At 46.4% G+C, this 17,507-nt stretch overlaps 1 protein-coding gene across 2 annotated transcripts in view; it reads left to right on the top strand.

The window, feature by feature from the left end:
* LOC119975446 (single-pass membrane and coiled-coil domain-containing protein 1-like) overlaps positions 1–17,507 on the top strand; it is a 51,973-nt gene extending 34,466 nt beyond the window's left edge. The window contains exons 1-3 of one of the 2 annotated variants that reach the window (XM_038815115.1): positions 3,125–3,252; positions 5,051–5,200; positions 16,941–17,507. In XM_038815115.1, coding sequence (XP_038671043.1) covers positions 3,158–3,252; positions 5,051–5,200; positions 16,941–17,388 — 693 coding nt within the window. In that variant the 5' untranslated portion in view covers positions 3,125–3,157 and the 3' untranslated portion in view covers positions 17,389–17,507. Of the gene's footprint in view, positions 1–3,124; positions 3,253–5,050; positions 5,201–16,940 lie in introns of those variants that run through there. The other variant, XM_038815114.1, reaches the window with a different exon arrangement.

Below are 17,507 nucleotides of genomic sequence, written 5' to 3'. Positions count from 1 at the left end.
GAGAGGTGGTGCATTAATAGCGAGGGATGTGCTGCAGGGATGATCATTGTTGAAGGAGGAAGGGAGGCACTGTGAACAGCTGTGATGCAAGAAATGGGAAAAGGAGGATCTAGTCTCATCTTTGTTGATCTATGAAATCATCCTGACTCTTCCTACTCTGGATTCAGATATATGGTGTTATGATAATCTGCAACTCACTTCCCCTGCCATCACTGCCCGGGCTGTTTGGCACCTTTTTTCAACACTCCTTGATCCTGACTGTAGCCAGTAAACTGACCTGGTGACCTGGGAGACAACTCATCCATTCCTTCCAGGATTATTCACCAAATAACACAAGAAGAAATGGAAATGGAAAGAATATGAACATGGGAGTGGCATGGTGGCACAGTGGTTAGAACTTCTGCCTTACAGCTCCAGGGACCCAGGTTCAATTCCAGCCTCGGGTGACTGCCAATGTGGAGTTTGCACGTTCTCCCCGTGTCTGTGTGGGTTTACTCCGGGTGCTCCAGTTTCCTCCCACAGTACAAGGATGTGCAGGTTAGGTAGATTGGTCATGCTAAATTGTCCCTTCATATCCAAAAGGTTAGGCAGGGTTACTGGGTTACAGGGATAGGGTGGAAGTGTGGGCTTAAGTGGGGTGCTCATTCCAAGGGCTGGTGCAGACGCAATGGGTTGAATGGCTTCCTTCTGCACTGAAGAGATTCTATGATTCTATCAATGACTGCAACTAGCCTTTAGTAGGAGTCTGGAGCCGTTTAATTATATGCAGCATAATAATAATCGCTTATTGTCACAAGTAGGCTTCAATGAAGTTACTGTGAAAAGCCCCTAGTCATCACATTCCGCCACCTGTTCGGGGAGGCCAGTACGGGAATTGAACCTGCGCCGCTAGCCTTGTTCTGCCTTACAAGCCAACTGTTTAGCCCACGGTGCTAAACCAGCCCCTCCATGACAGCATGAGCTGTCACCAGAACCTGCATGGTTAAAAGTCTTTGGACCAACAAGTCCACCTATCATATTATAGTACGGATAAGATATTAAAATCTCCTTTTGTCTTTATACAGTACACTGTTTATTTGAGAGCACAGGGAGGTAGGTCCTCCCCACCCTTTTGTGAGTCACTGCAGGCCCAGATAAGGATCCTGTGTTCAGGGTTACAAGCCCCGGCCAACAGCAAAACAGCAAATTTTCAGTGGTCATGGCAGAAGACCCTTGAGAGACAAATGCTGCTTACAGGCGGAGGGAGGAGGATTTGTATTTCCTTTAAGCAGATATGAGAGTGGCAACAGGAAACCACCCCATGTATTCTTTTCATAGTCAAATTGCCCATTGAAATTGAAGATGGGAGGTTCCTACAAACAATTGAAGATTAAAATGCAAGACTTCGAGGAGGAGAAAATGAGCAGGGGCCTTACAATTACAATATTTACAATTACAAAAATTACAATAATGAGTTTAAAAGTAATTTAGTTAAGACCAAAACTAGGGTCATAAAGCAAATGCCGTAGGTTGAAAATCTACATTGAAAAGTACTACAGGAGACAAACAGTTGCATGGAAGAGATGGTGGCACAGTGGCAATGTCGTTGGACTAGTAATCAAGAGGCTTATGCATTGGGGTTGTGGGTTCAAATCCCATTCTGTCAGCTGGTAGAGTTGAAAGCTAGTCTAGGTAATGGTGACTATCATCAATTGTCATTAAAAACCCATCTGCTTCAGTAAAAAGCAGGATCAATCTAACTCGGCCCTATCATTTATTTTTGACCATCAGTAAAATGATGGAAGGTGTCATCAACAGAGCTATCAAGTGCCACTTACACAGCAATAACCTGCTCACTGGGTTCTGCTACAGACCTTGTTCAAACGTGGACGAAGGAGCTGAACTCTGGAGGAGAGAGGAAAGTGACTGCCCTTGACATCAAGGGGTGACCGATTGTGGCATCAAGGAGCTCTAGCAAAACTGGAGTCAATGGGAATCTGTGTGGTGGGGGTGGGGGTGGGGGGATGAGAAACTCTCTGCTCAACTCCAGGACACCTCTGCAGGAGTTCCTCAGGGTAGTGACCTGGCCCCAACCATCTTCAGCTGCTTCATCAATGACCTTCCTTCCATCGTGAGGTCAAACGTGGGGATGTTTGCTGATAACTGCGTAAGGTTCAGCACTATTCACGAGTCCTCAGATACTGAAATAGTCCACGTCCAAATTCAGAAAGGCCCTTGGCAATATCCTGCCACAAGCCAAGTCTGACAGCTTAAGTCCTTCAGAATTTGGCTAGCTCAGTCAGTGATAGTACCACCAAGTCACTCTTGGTGATAGACATTGAAGCCCTTTCCCCACGCCATTGCTGTTCTCAGTGGTTTTTCCACACAGTTCAACATGGAGGACTACTGATTCATGAGCTGAAGGAGAGTGATGATTGGTAATCAGAAGGTTTCCTTGCCCATGTTTCACCTGAAACTATAAGACTTCATAGGATCCAGTATCAATGGCAGGGACCCTCCTGTTGTTGATACCGGATCTTGGATATACCACCATGCCCCAGCTCTCTTAGGTCTGTGTTGCTGTTGGGGCAGGATCCAACCAGGAGGTGATGGAGGAATCAGGCTGATGGGTGTCTAGTCTGTGCGACAACTCACCTACCTTTGGCACCAGGCCACAGATATTAGTGAGGAAGACTTTAAGGATTGACTGAGTGAGATGCGCCTTTGTTGATTCTAAATCTGATGCCAGTAGCCCATCCAGTTTTATTTTTGCTCTCCTTTTTTCGTCGTGGTTTGATATAACTCAGTGACTTGTGTGACGATTTCAGTGAGTTAATAAGGAGTCAACCTCACTAGTCTGGGACTGGGATCATGATTCAATAAAAATGACAGGTTTCCTTCCCTAAAGGACATTGGTGAACACGTTGGGTTTTTATGGCAATCAAACAGTTTCACGGTCCAATTTAGACCCAGCTACTCCTCCAGCCTAATATTCATCATATTAATTCACAGCCTGAAGTGAGATCCAGTTACCATCCACATTTACAATCCCAGCTAAAGACTATGTGGTTAATTGTGTCATGTTGTTGAGGAGGTGTCACAATCAGAGTGATGTAATCACCAAATGAGATGGATACATTTCCAGCTCAAGGTCACTTCTTTTCAGACCATTCAGAGCATGCAAGAACTCTCGAAAAGCTCTAATGACTGTTTTGGAGCTGTTTATTCTGAGTTAAGGTTATACAGAGAAAAGATTCAGGACTCTGACAGCAGGTGCCTAAGAATTACAATACAAATCATAAAACTGTTAAGTTTCTTGAGAGCAACAGTAACAGATCCACTGTGATAATTTGCAACAATTTGCTGGATCACTGCAGGAATCAGCTGGATCGATTGGGGTACTAATGGAGTAATCCGCTGGATCTACTGGGTTATTAATACAGTAATTGGGATGCAGTGGGATGATATGAGGACTTAGGCATGGGCAGACAGTGGCAGGTCGAATTTAACACAGAGGCGTGAGGTGAGGCATTCAGCAGAAAACCTAGGGAGAGGCAGTACAGGCTTTTTAAAAGGGCAATTTAGCGTAGCCAATTCACCTACCCTGCACATCTTTGGGTTGTGGAGGTGAGACCCACGCAGGCACAGGAAGAATGGCAATACAGACTTAAAGGCTGTCCTAAAGTACATGCAGGGACAGAAGGAGGGTACATTGAGGTCCGTGAGCACTTTATGAAGGTAGCAGGGACTATTGTGAGAGTAGTTAACAACACGTATGGGACTTGGGGCTTCATAAATGTTGGTATGGAGTGAGAAATCAGGAAAGTTATGTTCAATCTTTACAAACCTCTGGTGAGGCCACAACAAGAGGATTGCGTCCAGTTCTGGTCACCACACTATGAAGGATGTGAGGGTCCTCGAGAAGATACGGAGGAGATTTACCAGAATGGTTCCAGGGATGGAGGCAACTCCAAGGTTAGGTTGGAGAATTAAGCTGGAGATGTTCTCCTTGGGGCAAAGAGGAGCGTTATGATAGAAGTAGACAGAATTATGATAGTTGTAACTGAGGTGAAGAAGTATTTTCCATTAGCTGATGGTGCAAGGACTGGAGGGACGCAGATTTAAGGTTTTGGGTAAGAGAGGCTGTGGGTATGTGAGGAACACTGTTTTTGCACAGTGAGTTATAATGACCCGCGAGGTAGGAGCGGCATGGTGGCGCAGTGGTCAGCCACTGCTGCCTCACAGCGTCGAGGATCTGGGTACGATCCCGGCCCCAGATCACTGTCAGTGTGGAGTTTACGCATTCACCCCGTGTCTGCGTGGATCTCACCCCCACAACCCAAAGATGTGCAGGGTAGGTGAATTGGCCACGCTAAATTGCCCCTTAATTGGAAAAAAGAATTGGGCGCTCTAAATTTATTTAACAAAAATTTTTTTTTTTTTTATATAAATTTAGATTACCCAATTCATTTTTTCCAATTAAGGGGCAATTTAGCATGGCCAATCCACCTACCCTGCACATCTTTGGGTTGTGGGGGCGAAACCCACGCAAACACGGGGAGAATGTGCAAACTCCACACGGACAGTGACCCAGAGCCGGGATCGAACCTGGGACCTCGGCGCCGTGAGGCAACAGGGCTAACCCACTGCGCCACCGTGCTGCTTATTTAACAAAAATAACGACCTGTGAGGAAGGTGGAAATGGAGCTGAATTACAATTTGAAAAGGAAATTAGATGGGCACTTGAGGGAAATAAATCTGGAAGTCCACATGTCCAGCATCGATATGTGGGCTGAATGGCTTCCCACTGTACTCCTTAAATTGTTCGAATCCCTTTTAATGTATCTTACAATCATTTTTGTTTCACTGTCACCACTAGTATGTCCCCTACACCCCACCCCGTATCTTCAAAATCAAGGAAATAGGCTGGTCCTTGAAACCTATGGGCACTTTGCCACTCTCCACTCTGGAAGGTTCAACATCGATTCTTAACCATGGATTTTAACTGGGAATGCAGGACAGAAAATTTTGTGCACCTTTAAGTCTGCAGTTCTTTTGATTCAACTTTTAGATTGGAGAAGAGAATAGAGGAATTGAAAACTGAATTCCAGGAACTAGATCATAATGCAAAGGAACTCATTCAATCTTTCGAACCGCAATGTGAAATCATTGCTCAAGAAGCCGGAGAGGACGAGCTTTGGTCATCGCTCCTGGAAGACAGGTGATGTACCGGGAGAAATAGTTGTGTAAGAACTGTGTGTGTGTGTGTGTGTGTGGGGACGGGGGTGTTTTCCATTTGGACTGAATTGAGGTTGGGAGGGTCAGGATTGGATTGGATTGGATTTGTTTATTATCACATGTACCGAGGTATAGTGAAAAGTATTTTTCTGCGAGCAGCTCAACAGATCGTTAAGTACATGGGAAGAAAAGGGAATAAAAGAAAATACATAACAGGGCAACACAAGGTAAAGTTTAAAAGATTAGAACGAGTATAAGTTAAGTAAAAAGTGGATCTGTTGGGGAGAGCTCGCAAAGAGTCACCTCGCTCCGGCGTCATCTTCTGCCCACCCCCTATGGCAAGGGGTCTTCTTAGGGCAAAACCTTCAAGCTTTCTGGGAATGTCTTCCTTTTGCACCCCAAAAAGTGTCAATACTATTTGCAGTGGTTGAAACCTGGCGTAAGTCCTTCTGGAGACTTTTAATTGACACAAATACTTTTTTTAAAAAGAGCGTTTTTTTCTCTGTCAACTTCTGGAGGACTTTATTCTGCCATGGAAGGGTGAATCAGCTTGGCGTGGGGTGGCTACCATGGATGTCCCTTGCAGGCATCAGAGACCAACTCCGACTAAGCACATGACCCTCTCCCCAGAATCTGGACTGGAGTATCTGGACTTGAGGGCGTAATTGGGGGTTCGAGTCCTCTGCACTTCTGCGGGTTGCACATGGACCAGAAAGGTCCAGGCCAAACATTTTATTTCTCAATAAGCTGTGTCTTCTGAAGGCCCCAAATCTTGTTGGACTGGCCATGTGAAGGGCCACAACGTGACTTCAGACATAACAGCAAGACACTGCTGCACCTCAGAAGGTTGCATAGGTCAGGTCAGAACAGACATCACTGGCCACGCTGGTAACAATCCCAGCACTAAGGCTGTGCGAAAGGGACTCTGGCTTCCGGTCGGAAAAGCAAGAGATCCACTCTTACACCAGTGAGAGAAAGCAGGTGCTGGAGAGCTTCTGAATCTACGTGTAAAATTCAGTCCATCAATTCTTGATTAGCCTTGCGTGATTGTAAAAACATGCTTGTAGGAATGCTATAAAAGCTTAAAAAGCTTTTTACTTTATTCCCAATTCTTCAGGATTATTGTCACTTTTTGACTGATAATACATAGGAATTCCAGTCCCAGTTCCATAAATCACAAACCCTACGTATCATAAGTTTCAAGATATATGAATTTACAATGATTGCAAACAAGCAAATAGGTCCATTATACTCACAAGTAGGATACCCATTGATACCATTGGATTAAGAGTGCTACCAATCCAGACTAAAACTTAGTCACAAGTATCCCCCAAAAATAAACCCGTGGGCATCACGGTAGCATGGTGGTTAGCATAAATGCTTCACAGCTCCAGGGTCCCAGGTTCGATTCCCGGCTGGATCGCTGTCTGTGCTGAGTCTGCACGTCCTCCCCGTGTGTGCGTGGGTTTCCTCCGGGTGCTCCGGTTTCCTCCCACAGTCCAAAGATGTGCGGGTTAGGTGGATTGGCCATGCTAAATTGCCCGTAGTGTCCTAAAAAGTAAGGGGGGGGGGGGTGGTTGTTGGGTTACGGGTATAGGGTGGATACGTGGGTTTGAGTAGGGTGATCATTACTCGGCACAACATCGAGGGCCGAAGGGGCTGTACTGTTCTATGTTTTACGTACATAGTAATCTACGCTTATGCTTTGATAATAATACACCTACTTTTAGCATATGCTCAGTCTGATTTAAACTCATTCTGTCCAGTCCTACAGCAGTATGTCACATGTCAACGTCTTACCAATTAGATTGTTAAAGTTTGTCATTTTATTTGTTCCTTCATGGGACATGGACATCACTGGCTAGCATTTATTGACCTCCCTAATTGCCCTTGAGGGGGCAGGTAAGAGTCAACCACATCGCTGTGGATCTGGAGTCACATGTAGGCCAGACCAGGTACGGATAGCATATGTCCTTCCCTAAAGGGACATTAGTGAACCAGATGGGTTTCTACAACAATCGACAATGGTTTCATCGTGATTATCAGACTTTTAATTCCAGATTTTTATTGAATTTAAATTTCACCATCTGCAGTGGCGGGATTTGAATCCAATCCCCATTGCATTACCCTGAGTTTCTGGTTTACTGGTGCAGTGACAATACTACTATGCTACTGACTCCCCTTACACTGTTAAGGGAATAGGTATTTGAACACATAAATAGGGGATGGCTGGGACACTGGGTTTATATGGGGAGTGTTGACACTGAACAAAGTCCATAAACGCGGTCAGCAAGGAAAGGTTCTATGACTTAGTTTTGCTTTCACCAACCGGCATGGATCTTATTAACACCACATGACTGGTTTTTGGTGTGAAATGGTTAACAGTTACATGAGGCCCAGTGTTTTTTCGAGTTTTCAAAGTTGCGGCATCCTGCTTTCTACTTAAGCTCATTTCAGTCCTTTTCCATGAGGATAGGGCTCGTCTGCAGAGGGCAATACTTTAACCCATTCACTATCAAAGCATTGTAGTATTTTTCATCCAAGGAATGCACTCCAATTATCCATAAGTAGTTTTAGCCAATGTTGCATTTAATTGGATCTGTACCAGTTGTTTTTAGTTTGGTTGTTGTATTTATTCTTGCTGAAGCGGCCTGTTCTGTGTACTCAGCAGAATTCACGTTGTCCCTCTTGCTGATCTGCATACTTTTTATGTGTAAACTGTAGCTCCCTTTCTAACTCATGAGGCTCTTCACCTATGTTAACCTTTTATTATGCACTGTCCTTCAGCTCCATACTACCAGTGATTTCCTGCAAAAGGGGTAAGTTGGTTTACTCTTTTATTCGGGTATATCTGTCCCTGTTAATCTTTCTGTTGTAGCTTCCCCATTCCCCCACTTCCACTTTGATGTTGCCCATCTCACTAAAAAAAGATACCCCAGAAATAAACATTCCTGGTACAGCTCAGAGATTAGGGTTAAGTTTGAGGTTAGGGTTGCATTTAATGAAAGAGTTGGGATAATAGCTTGGGTTTGATTTGTGATTCGAATTGAAGGTGAGAGTTGAGCTAGGAGTTAGGGTGTGGGTTAATGCCAGTGTGAGAGGGAGGATTAGGATTAGGATTTGGGTTAGGGATTCAACCCTCCAAAAGATTTCCATGGTGTCTTGAAAGACACTGCTGCAAGCAACTAAGGTCAGTTAGCCTAACATTAAATTGTTGGGCAAATGATGGAATCTATTATTAAGTCTTTATGCACTTAGTAAAGCATAGTACGATTAGAACATGTCAACATGTTTACTGAAGAGAAATCTTGTTGGACAAATTTATTAGAGTTTTTGAGGATGTAACTAGTTGAGTAGATAAAGGGGAATCAGTAGATGTAGTATAACAGGATTTCCAAAAGGCTTCCAATAAGGTGCCGCACAAAAGGTTAATAGACAAAATAAGTGCTCATGAAGTTGGGGGTAGAGCATGGATGGATATAGGGTTGGTTAATGGGTAGGAAACAGAGAGTGGGCATAAACAAGGGCTTTTCATGTTGGCAGGCAGTGAGTAGTGGAGTTCCACAATGATCAGTGCTTAGCTATTCGCAAACTATATTAATGACTTGGATGAAGGAAGAGACAGCGAGTAATATATCTAACTAAAGTTTGTGGATGATACCAACCTGGGTGGAAAAATAAGCTGTGGGAAGGACACAGAGAGGCTGCAGTGATACCGATAGGTTAGTTGAGTGGGCAACAAGGTGGGAGATGGAATACAATATAGGGGAATTTGAAGTTATTCACTTTGGTTGTAAGAATAAAAAAGCTGAATATTTTTTAAAAAGATGACAAACATGTAAGTGTTGATGTTCAAAGAGACTTGGATGTGCTCGTATAAGGAACACAAGGATAGCTTGCAAGTGCAGCAAGCAATTAGGAAGGCAATTGACATGTTGGTCTTTAATGCAAGCGGATTGGAGTACAAGAATAAAGAAGTCTTGCTGCAATTGTACAAATTCTTGGTGAGACCACATCTGGAGTACTGTGTGCAGTTTTAGTCTCCATGCGTAAATTGGGTTTATACTCTCTGGAGTTTAGAATAATGAGAGGTGCTCTCATTGAAACCTACTAAATTCTGATCAGGTGGATCCCAAAATTGTTTCCATTCGTCGTAGAATCTAATATACAGAGGCACAGCCTCAGGACTGAGATGAGGGGAATTACGTCAATCAAAGGGTTGTAAATGTTTGGAATTCTCTGCTCCAGAGGGTTGTGGATGCTCCATTGTTGACTACATTTAAGCCTGAGATAGATGGATTTTTGGTCTCAAGGAATTAAAGGATACGGGGAGCGGGTGGAAAAATGGAGTAAAGCCCAAGATCAGCCATGATTGTATTGAATAACGGAGCAGGGTCGATGAGCCGTGCGGGATTAGGGGTGGCACAGTAGCACAGTGGTTAGCACTGTTGCTTCACAGCATCAGCGAGCCAGGTGCGATTCCAGGCTTGGGTCACTGTCTGCGCGGAGTCTGCACGTTCTCCCCGTGTCTGCGTGGGTTTCGTCTGGGTGCTCCGGTTTCCTCCCACATGTCGCGAAAGACACTGTTAGGTAATTTGGACATTCTGAATTCTCCCTCTGTGTACCTGAACAGGCGGCGGAATGTGGCGACTAGCGGCTTTTCACAGTAACTTCACTGCAGCGTTAATGTAAGCCTACTTATGACACTATTAAAGATTATTATTACTCCTAATTTTTATGTTCTTGTATTCATAATGCAAATACATTTTTAATTTGTCAGAAGATTTTGTTCACTATTTACAAAATTTGAAACCTATAAAATCCTGAGGAATCGTGACAGAGTGGATGTGGAGAGGATATCTCCTCTTGTGGGAAATTGGGGGCCACTTTTTAAAAAGCGGTCGCCCCTGCAGCGTGCCTCAAGTCTGCCTAGATTTGGTGGGAATCGGTTATTCTCCAGCCGATCCCGCACGCGATTTTGGCGTTGGCGACCGGAGAATCCCGCCCCGGAACTCTCTTCCTCAAAAGGCAACAGAAGCAGAATCTTTGAATATTTTTAAGGCTGAGCTTGATAGATTCGTAATAAGCAAGGGGGTAGGCAGGAACCTGGGGTTGAGGTTACAATCAGATGAGTCAGGAGTTTATTGAATGGTGGAGCAGGCTCAATGGTCCGAGTGGTCCTAGTTTGTTTGGTCATAAAATTTTGGATTTGGAGATAAAATACTGTTTGTCTTACAGTTAATCAGGTGTAAGGAGTCTATTCATCTTCCATGTACCATGTGGGTGGGAGTGTTAACCAATAGCAGGAGTGTGGAGGTGCAGAAGTTGAACTGGGAGGTTATGGGATGTCAGGTCCAGCCATACGACCAACCCTTATTAACGTTATGGTTAGGATCATTTGCTGGGGAACTCCAGGCTTTAACGTGATCCTGCATGCTGTGGGGAGGAGTGAGTAAGGAGGGTTAGTGAGCATTTTGCCATTGAAATTCTTATTTCCGTCACATTGGTTAATTTGTGACTTTAAGACTTGATTAATCCTGAGGAATGTAGGCCAGAAAAATACTGACGTCTGCTAGGGGTGGATTTCAAATCCACCACCTACCAACCCCCATTGACAAGGGAAGTATTGAACCCTGGAGGAGTGGAGCAGAGGAGGGAATAACCAGTCAGCAGCCACAGATCAGGTCAGTAGTGACTGTAGTGATATGAGAAATTCAATTTCAAATTCAAATTCAATCGCTTCTCGGCCTTTTGGCTAAGATCAAGTGTAGCGCACTTGATCGGGGGAGGCTAAGGATTTCGATTTCGATGTTGATCGTGGATTGGACAATACGGAGAGACTGGAGATTTTGAAGAAACGTTTGAGCTCGGTTGCTATTGGTGGATCTTCATGCTGGTCTAAACCTTTGGTTTAGGCCTAACGCCGGTACAGTCAAGAGTCAACGTCGGAGCTATGACCACTGCTGCATCCCGACCACCAGGCTGGGGAGTGCGAAACACTGTCCGAGTCACAGTGAGTAAGTCGAAGGGAAGTCGCCTGTGGATCGAATCTTCTTCGTGAAGCGGGTACTGAGCGACTGCTGCGGGTTTCAAGCAACAGATATCTTCGCCTTGCAAGATTTCCCCAACAACGGTTACTTTGATGTCACCTTCAGGAATGTTGCTGATTGCATCAAGTTCTTGGATGTGTGTAAAGGAAAAGGCAACCAGAGCCCCCTGTCTATCCTGACTGCGGAGCCTCTGTTCACGCTACCGTCGCAGAGAAACCGGGTTGTTACGCTGCACACGTACAACCCCCACGTCCCCGTGTCTGATGTGCTTACATTCCTCGCCAGGTACGTCGACTTGAAAAGTGACAGCATGCAACTAAAGGACACCTTTGGCATCTGGACAAGCGAGCACCAGGTCAAGGTAACCCTAAGAACGAACGCCAATGGAACCATCTTGCACCCACCCTCCAGTTTCGCCATTGGAGGAAACCGAGGCTACCTTTACTACGGGGGGCAGCCACGAGTATGTCACACCTGTGGCAAAGCGGGGCACATGGCCGCCAACTGCAAAGTCACCTTCTGCAAAAACTGCAAGCAGGAGGGGCACATGACAAAGGACTGTAAGGAAGACAAGCACTGCAACCTGTGTGGGGAGGCCGGCCATCTTTACAGGGCCTGCCCAAAACGCGGGGCAACCTATGCGCAAATCATCAGCGGTGGAGTCAAAAAGGCAACCACACAGGAGGCTCAGGCACCCTTAATCGACAAAGACACCACACCACAGAATGCCAAAATTCTACAGAAAGGCCCTCAACAGAATGTGGAGGCCCCAGCACAGCCTGACAAAACAACCCCACTCCCAGCTGGCGAGGAACACGCGACAGCCTAGGATGGAACAAAGGTTGAAGAGCGCTGGGAAATGGCGAACACAAAAAAAGGAAAGAGGAAACTGAAAAATGAAACAAAGAAACCCCTGACGGTGAATAGTAAAAAGCGGCAACTCAATAGTGCCGACAACTCCTGCGATGAAGGCGAACAATCTAAGAATAGGCCTCAATTAAAGAGGCAAAGCACCAATGTGGAAGGGGATGCACAGAACCCCCAGACCACAGACAGGAACGAAAACAAAACTTGCCCAGAGCACCAACCTCTGGACGATGGGAACCGACCTACAACCCCAACACCCGCTGACTGCACCCCCCCCACAATGCACATCCATCAGGTTCAAGGCCACACTGAGGACAATGGCAGCTTCCTAAACCCTGCAACTGTGAAACATTTTGAGAACACCACCGGCATGACGGGGAACTTTGAACAGCCGGAACAACCAACTGCAATAGACTCTGAAATCTGAGACTGGTAAATCTACTCTTTTTAAAATGGGTTTTAAAATTGCATCTATTAATGTGCGAAGTATTAAAGACACTTCGCGGTGTGTAGCCACACTCGGCTACTTAGAAAATGTGAGAGCCGACCTACTGTTCCTGCAGGAGTGTGGAATTCCGCACCTCAGCAACTACAGGCGCTGGTCGAGCTGGTGGTCCCACGGGCCATCCATCTGGTCTGGGTATTCTGCTACGGGGAGGCAATTTCACCATCTCCGACGTTAAGGAGGTGGTGGGTGGACGCCTTCTCGTAGCAGATGTCAAATACAAAAACACCCCTATCAGACTTATTAACGTGTATGCCCCGGCCGTAAAAACTGAGCGGCTGGCTGTCCTTCAGCAACTACCACTGCTGTTGGCCACCTCCAAGCCGGTCATCCTGGGCGGTGACTTTAACTGCATCATCGATGCGGCTGGACGATCCGGCAGAGCCGACAGCAAACTAGACGCTTAGTCCAGACTCCTGATGGAAACAGTAAAAGACGCTAAGCTGCTCGACGTCTTCAGCAACCCTGCAGACGGAGCGCAGCGTAGATACACATGGTCACGGCCAGATAGGTCCGTCCATTCCAGAATAGATTTCTTTTTTGTGTCCCGTGCTCTCACGGTCAGGCCCACCGACGTCAAGCCGGTGTTCTTCTCCGACCACTGCCTCCTACTGGCTGACTGCCACCTGCAGGAAAACCAGGGGGTGGGCAGGGGGACATGGAAGCTAAATGTAAAACTGTTGACCCCAGAGAACCTCCAGGAACTCAAAAGGGATTACAAAGGTTGGAGAACCGTGAAACCCCTCTTTGAGTCTCCACATCTCTGGTGGGAAGCAATCAAGGGGAACATCAAAAGGTTCTTCATCCTCAAGGGCGTTCAAAAGGTGAGAGAGAGACGAGGGGTCACGACCAGGCTCCAGAAAAGCATGCAAAATTTGCTCCAGCTGCAGTCGATGGGGGTTGATGTCAAGGAGGATCGCCAAGAGGTGAAGGGCCAGCAAGCCTCGCTCTACACCTCGGAGGCCTCCAAGGTTATCTTCCGGTCCAGAGTCCGCTCCGTGGAGCAGGATGAAAAGTGCTCACGCTTCTTCTTCCAGAAGGTACACAGAGAGACCTCTGTGATCAGCAGCCTGAAGGAAGAAGATGGCTCTGTAAAGACATCGCAGTCTGACATACTGAGGATCAGTCAATCCTTCTATGCTAGACTGTATGATCTGAAGCCAACAGACAGTACTGTTACCCAGACCTTCCTGTCGTCTATCACGGAGGTCTTGGACGACAACGAGGGGGAAAACCTGGACAAACCATTAACTCTGGACGAGCTGACAAAGGCCGTCAAGTCCTTTGAGACGAGTAAAACTCCCGGAAGCGACGGCTTACCGGCTGAGTTGTATTTGGCTCTGTGGGACTGGATGGGCCCAGACCTGCTGGAAGTGTACGAGAGTATGCTTCTGGATGGCAGCATGTCAGAATCCATGAGGAAAGGCATCATCACCCTCATCTACAAGCAGAAGGGGGAAAGGGAAGAAATTCGAAATTGGTGACCCATTTCACTGTTAAATGTGGATTACAAAATCTTAGCCAAAGTAATCGCCAATCGGGTCAAGTCTGCTCTGGAGTCGGTGATCCACCCCGACCAAACCTGTGCTGTACCCGGCAGGAAGATCTCTGACAGCCTCGCGCTGCTCAGGGATACGATCGTCTACGTGCAGGACAGGAGGGTGGACACCTGCCTCATCAGCCTTGACCAGGAGAAGGCTTTTGACAGAATATCGCACACCTACATGATGGATGTGCTCTCCAAAATGGGGTTTGGGGAGGGAATTCGCAATTGGATCAAACTGCTCTACACAAACATCTATAGCGCAGTCTCAATCAATGGGTGGGAATCAGAAAAGTTCCAGATCAAATCTGGAGTCAGGCAGGGCTGCCCTCTCTCCTCGGCCCTGTTTGTGTGCTGCATAGAACCTTTTGCCGAGTCCATCAGGAAGGATCCGGGTATGAGAGGGTTGACGATCCCAGGCAGCGGAGGCACGCAAGTCAAGGCCTCCCTGTACATGGACGACGTCGCCGTCTTCTGCTCGGATCCCGCGTCTGTACGCAGGCTCTTGGACACCTGCGACCAGTTTGAACTGGCCTCAGGAGCCAAGGTAAACCGCGGCAAGAGCGAGGCCATGTTCTTTGGGAACTGGGCCGATCGATCCTTTGTCCCCTTCACGATCAGGTCAGATTACCTGAAAGTGCTGGGGATATGGTTCGGAGCGGCTGGGGCGTGCACCAAAAACTGGGAGGAACGCATTGCTAAAGCAAAACAGAAACTGGGCTGGTGGGAGCAACGCTCCCTCTCCATTGCGGGCAAAACCCTGGTCATCAGGTGTGAGGTACTCGCAGTGTTACTGTACGTGGCGCAGGTCTGGCCCATCACTCGGACCTACGCCGCAGCAGTCACCCGGACCATCTTCAAATTCATTTGGAGATCCAAGATGGACCGGGTCCGAAGAGACATAATGTACAAGCCTCTAGATAAAGGAGGGAGGAACGTACCCAACGCCGCCCTCACCCTGATGGCCACCTTTGTGTGCAACTGCATCAAGCTGTGCGTAGACCCCGGGTATGCAAACACCAAGTGTCACTACATACTGAGGTTCTACCTGTCCCCGGTGTTGCGAAGGATGGGCCTGGCCTCATTGCCGCGGAACGCTCCAAGCAGTTGGACCGTGCCGAAACACCTGTCCTTCGTGGAAAAGTTTTTGAAGAAAAACACCTTTGACCACAAAGCAATGAAGCAGTGGTCAGCACTTAATGTCATCGAGGCCCTCAGGGAAAAGGAGACTGTGGAGGACGTTGGATGGTTCCCTGAGCAGACTGTCAGAGCCATCTGGCAGAACGCTTCATCACCAGAACTTACAAACAAACACTAAGACCTAGCTTGGCTGGTGGTGAGAAGGGCCCTCCCTGTCAGATTCTTCATGTACACCCGAAGGCTCAGCATCAATGCACGCTGCCCTCGGAGTGGATGTGGGGGAAATGAGACAGTCACACACCTCCTTGTGAAATGTGCCTTTGCAAAGCAGGTCTGGAGTGAGATGCAGTGGTATCTGTCAAGGTTCATCCCGAGCAGCTCTGTAACACAGGACTCTGTGCTCTACGGACTGTTTCCAGGGACACACACTGAGACAAATATCAACTGCTGCTGGAAGGTCATCAACTCGGTGAAAGACGCTCTTTGTTCTGCCCGAAACTTGCTGATTTTCCAGTGCAAAGAATTGTCCTCGACCGAGTGTTGCAGACTGGTACATTCCAAGGTCCAGGACTACGTGCTGAGGGACGCACTCAAGCTTGGGGCAGCTGCCGTCAAGGCGCCATGGGGAAAGACCACTGTGTAAGGTCTTCCAACACATGTACACCGAGGGGTTGGTAACAGTGTAAAACCCCTCGGTCCGGGTCTTCAATACCACAATGTATGAAAGAAACAAAGCAATGTAAATATTTAAGAAAGAACTGTAACTTATAGTAGGATACGTGTGTAACATTATCCCAATTGAATTGAAGAAAGACAAATGAATATAACTCAGATGGAAATGTACAGTCTAGACAATTTGAAATGTTCTGTAAAGTTTATGATAAATTTTATAAATAAAGTATATTTTTTGAAAAAAAAGATATGAGAAATTCAATGACCTCATGAGGAGCGGATGAGAACAGCAGGGAGATAAACCTAACACTGCTGCTGCGGCACAACAGAAAGTGATACTATCCAGTCAGTGGATATTCATCATAGCCGCCTGCCAACACAGCACCAAAGCTTCCCTTTTTTTTAAAGTGCAACCCATTGTCAATACACAATTTCAATGGGATTTCTTGTCTCCAATGGGCGGCACACATTCAGCTTGTGATGAATATGCACTTTCCACCTGCCATATTGAAAGCTTAGGAAACCACTTAATGTTACAAAGACTAGCACGGTGGTTAGCATGGTTGCCTCACGGCGCAGAGGACCCGTGTTTGATCCCGGCCCCAGATCACTGTGTGGAGTTTGCACGTTCTCCCTATGTCTCCCCCACAACCCACAACACAAGATGTGCAGCGTAGGTGGATTGGCCACGTTAAATTGTCCCTTAATTGGAAAAAAATGAATTGAGTACTCTAAATTAAAAGAAAAATAAAGACCAGGTGCCATGCAATCATATTTTTGAACCCATGTGTCTAAAATTGAGATAGATTTAAACATAGGTATCCAGCGGTGAAGATTGATGCTTTAAACCCAATTTTTCAGGTTTATTTGATAGTGTTGATGTTCTAAACTACTTTATATCCATCAGTACCACAACTTACTCTGTGCTTTCTTCTGTGCCTACTAGGCTCACACTTGTGGAAGTCAACATATTCTTCAGTTATGTTGTTGACATGCTTCAGTCTTTGCATCTTTGTGTTTTGGAGAAACAGCCAGGCTTTACCAGCATTCTGCCCACTCTGTCTTCTATACTGAGAAGGAAAGCTTGGGATATGGAGCTTGAGGCCACCTGGGCAAGTGTGCTCTCTGAGTTTGGTCTGACCGAATCCGACGTAAAGGCTCTTTGCGCATTCTTTGTGACGCACTGCAATGAGGCTGACTATTACCCACTGAAGGACAGACACATGTACTGTCAGAATATCCAGGAGGTGTTAGACACAGCTGTGCCCAGTCGCATCCTACATCACTGTCTCCTCCATCTTGTGCAGTTGGCAGAGTTAGAAAACAGTATGGTGGCATCAGAGCAACAACTAGTCAAGAGAGCAAGCCCACGAAGGAGACAAAGGCCAAAATGAAGACCAGGATACACGCTCAACTCAAACCTCTGTGTCTCGGGGTGGAATTCATTGTTCCACATTGTAATATCCTTTGCTTCCAGTTAATAAAAACAAGTCACTGGTTCTTTGCAAAATAA

This window comes from Scyliorhinus canicula, chromosome 13 (genome assembly GCF_902713615.1).
Source record: "Scyliorhinus canicula chromosome 13, sScyCan1.1, whole genome shotgun sequence".
Classification (NCBI taxonomy): Eukaryota; Metazoa; Chordata; class Chondrichthyes; order Carcharhiniformes; family Scyliorhinidae; genus Scyliorhinus; species Scyliorhinus canicula.
This window is presented reverse-complemented; position numbering and strand designations above follow the sequence as displayed.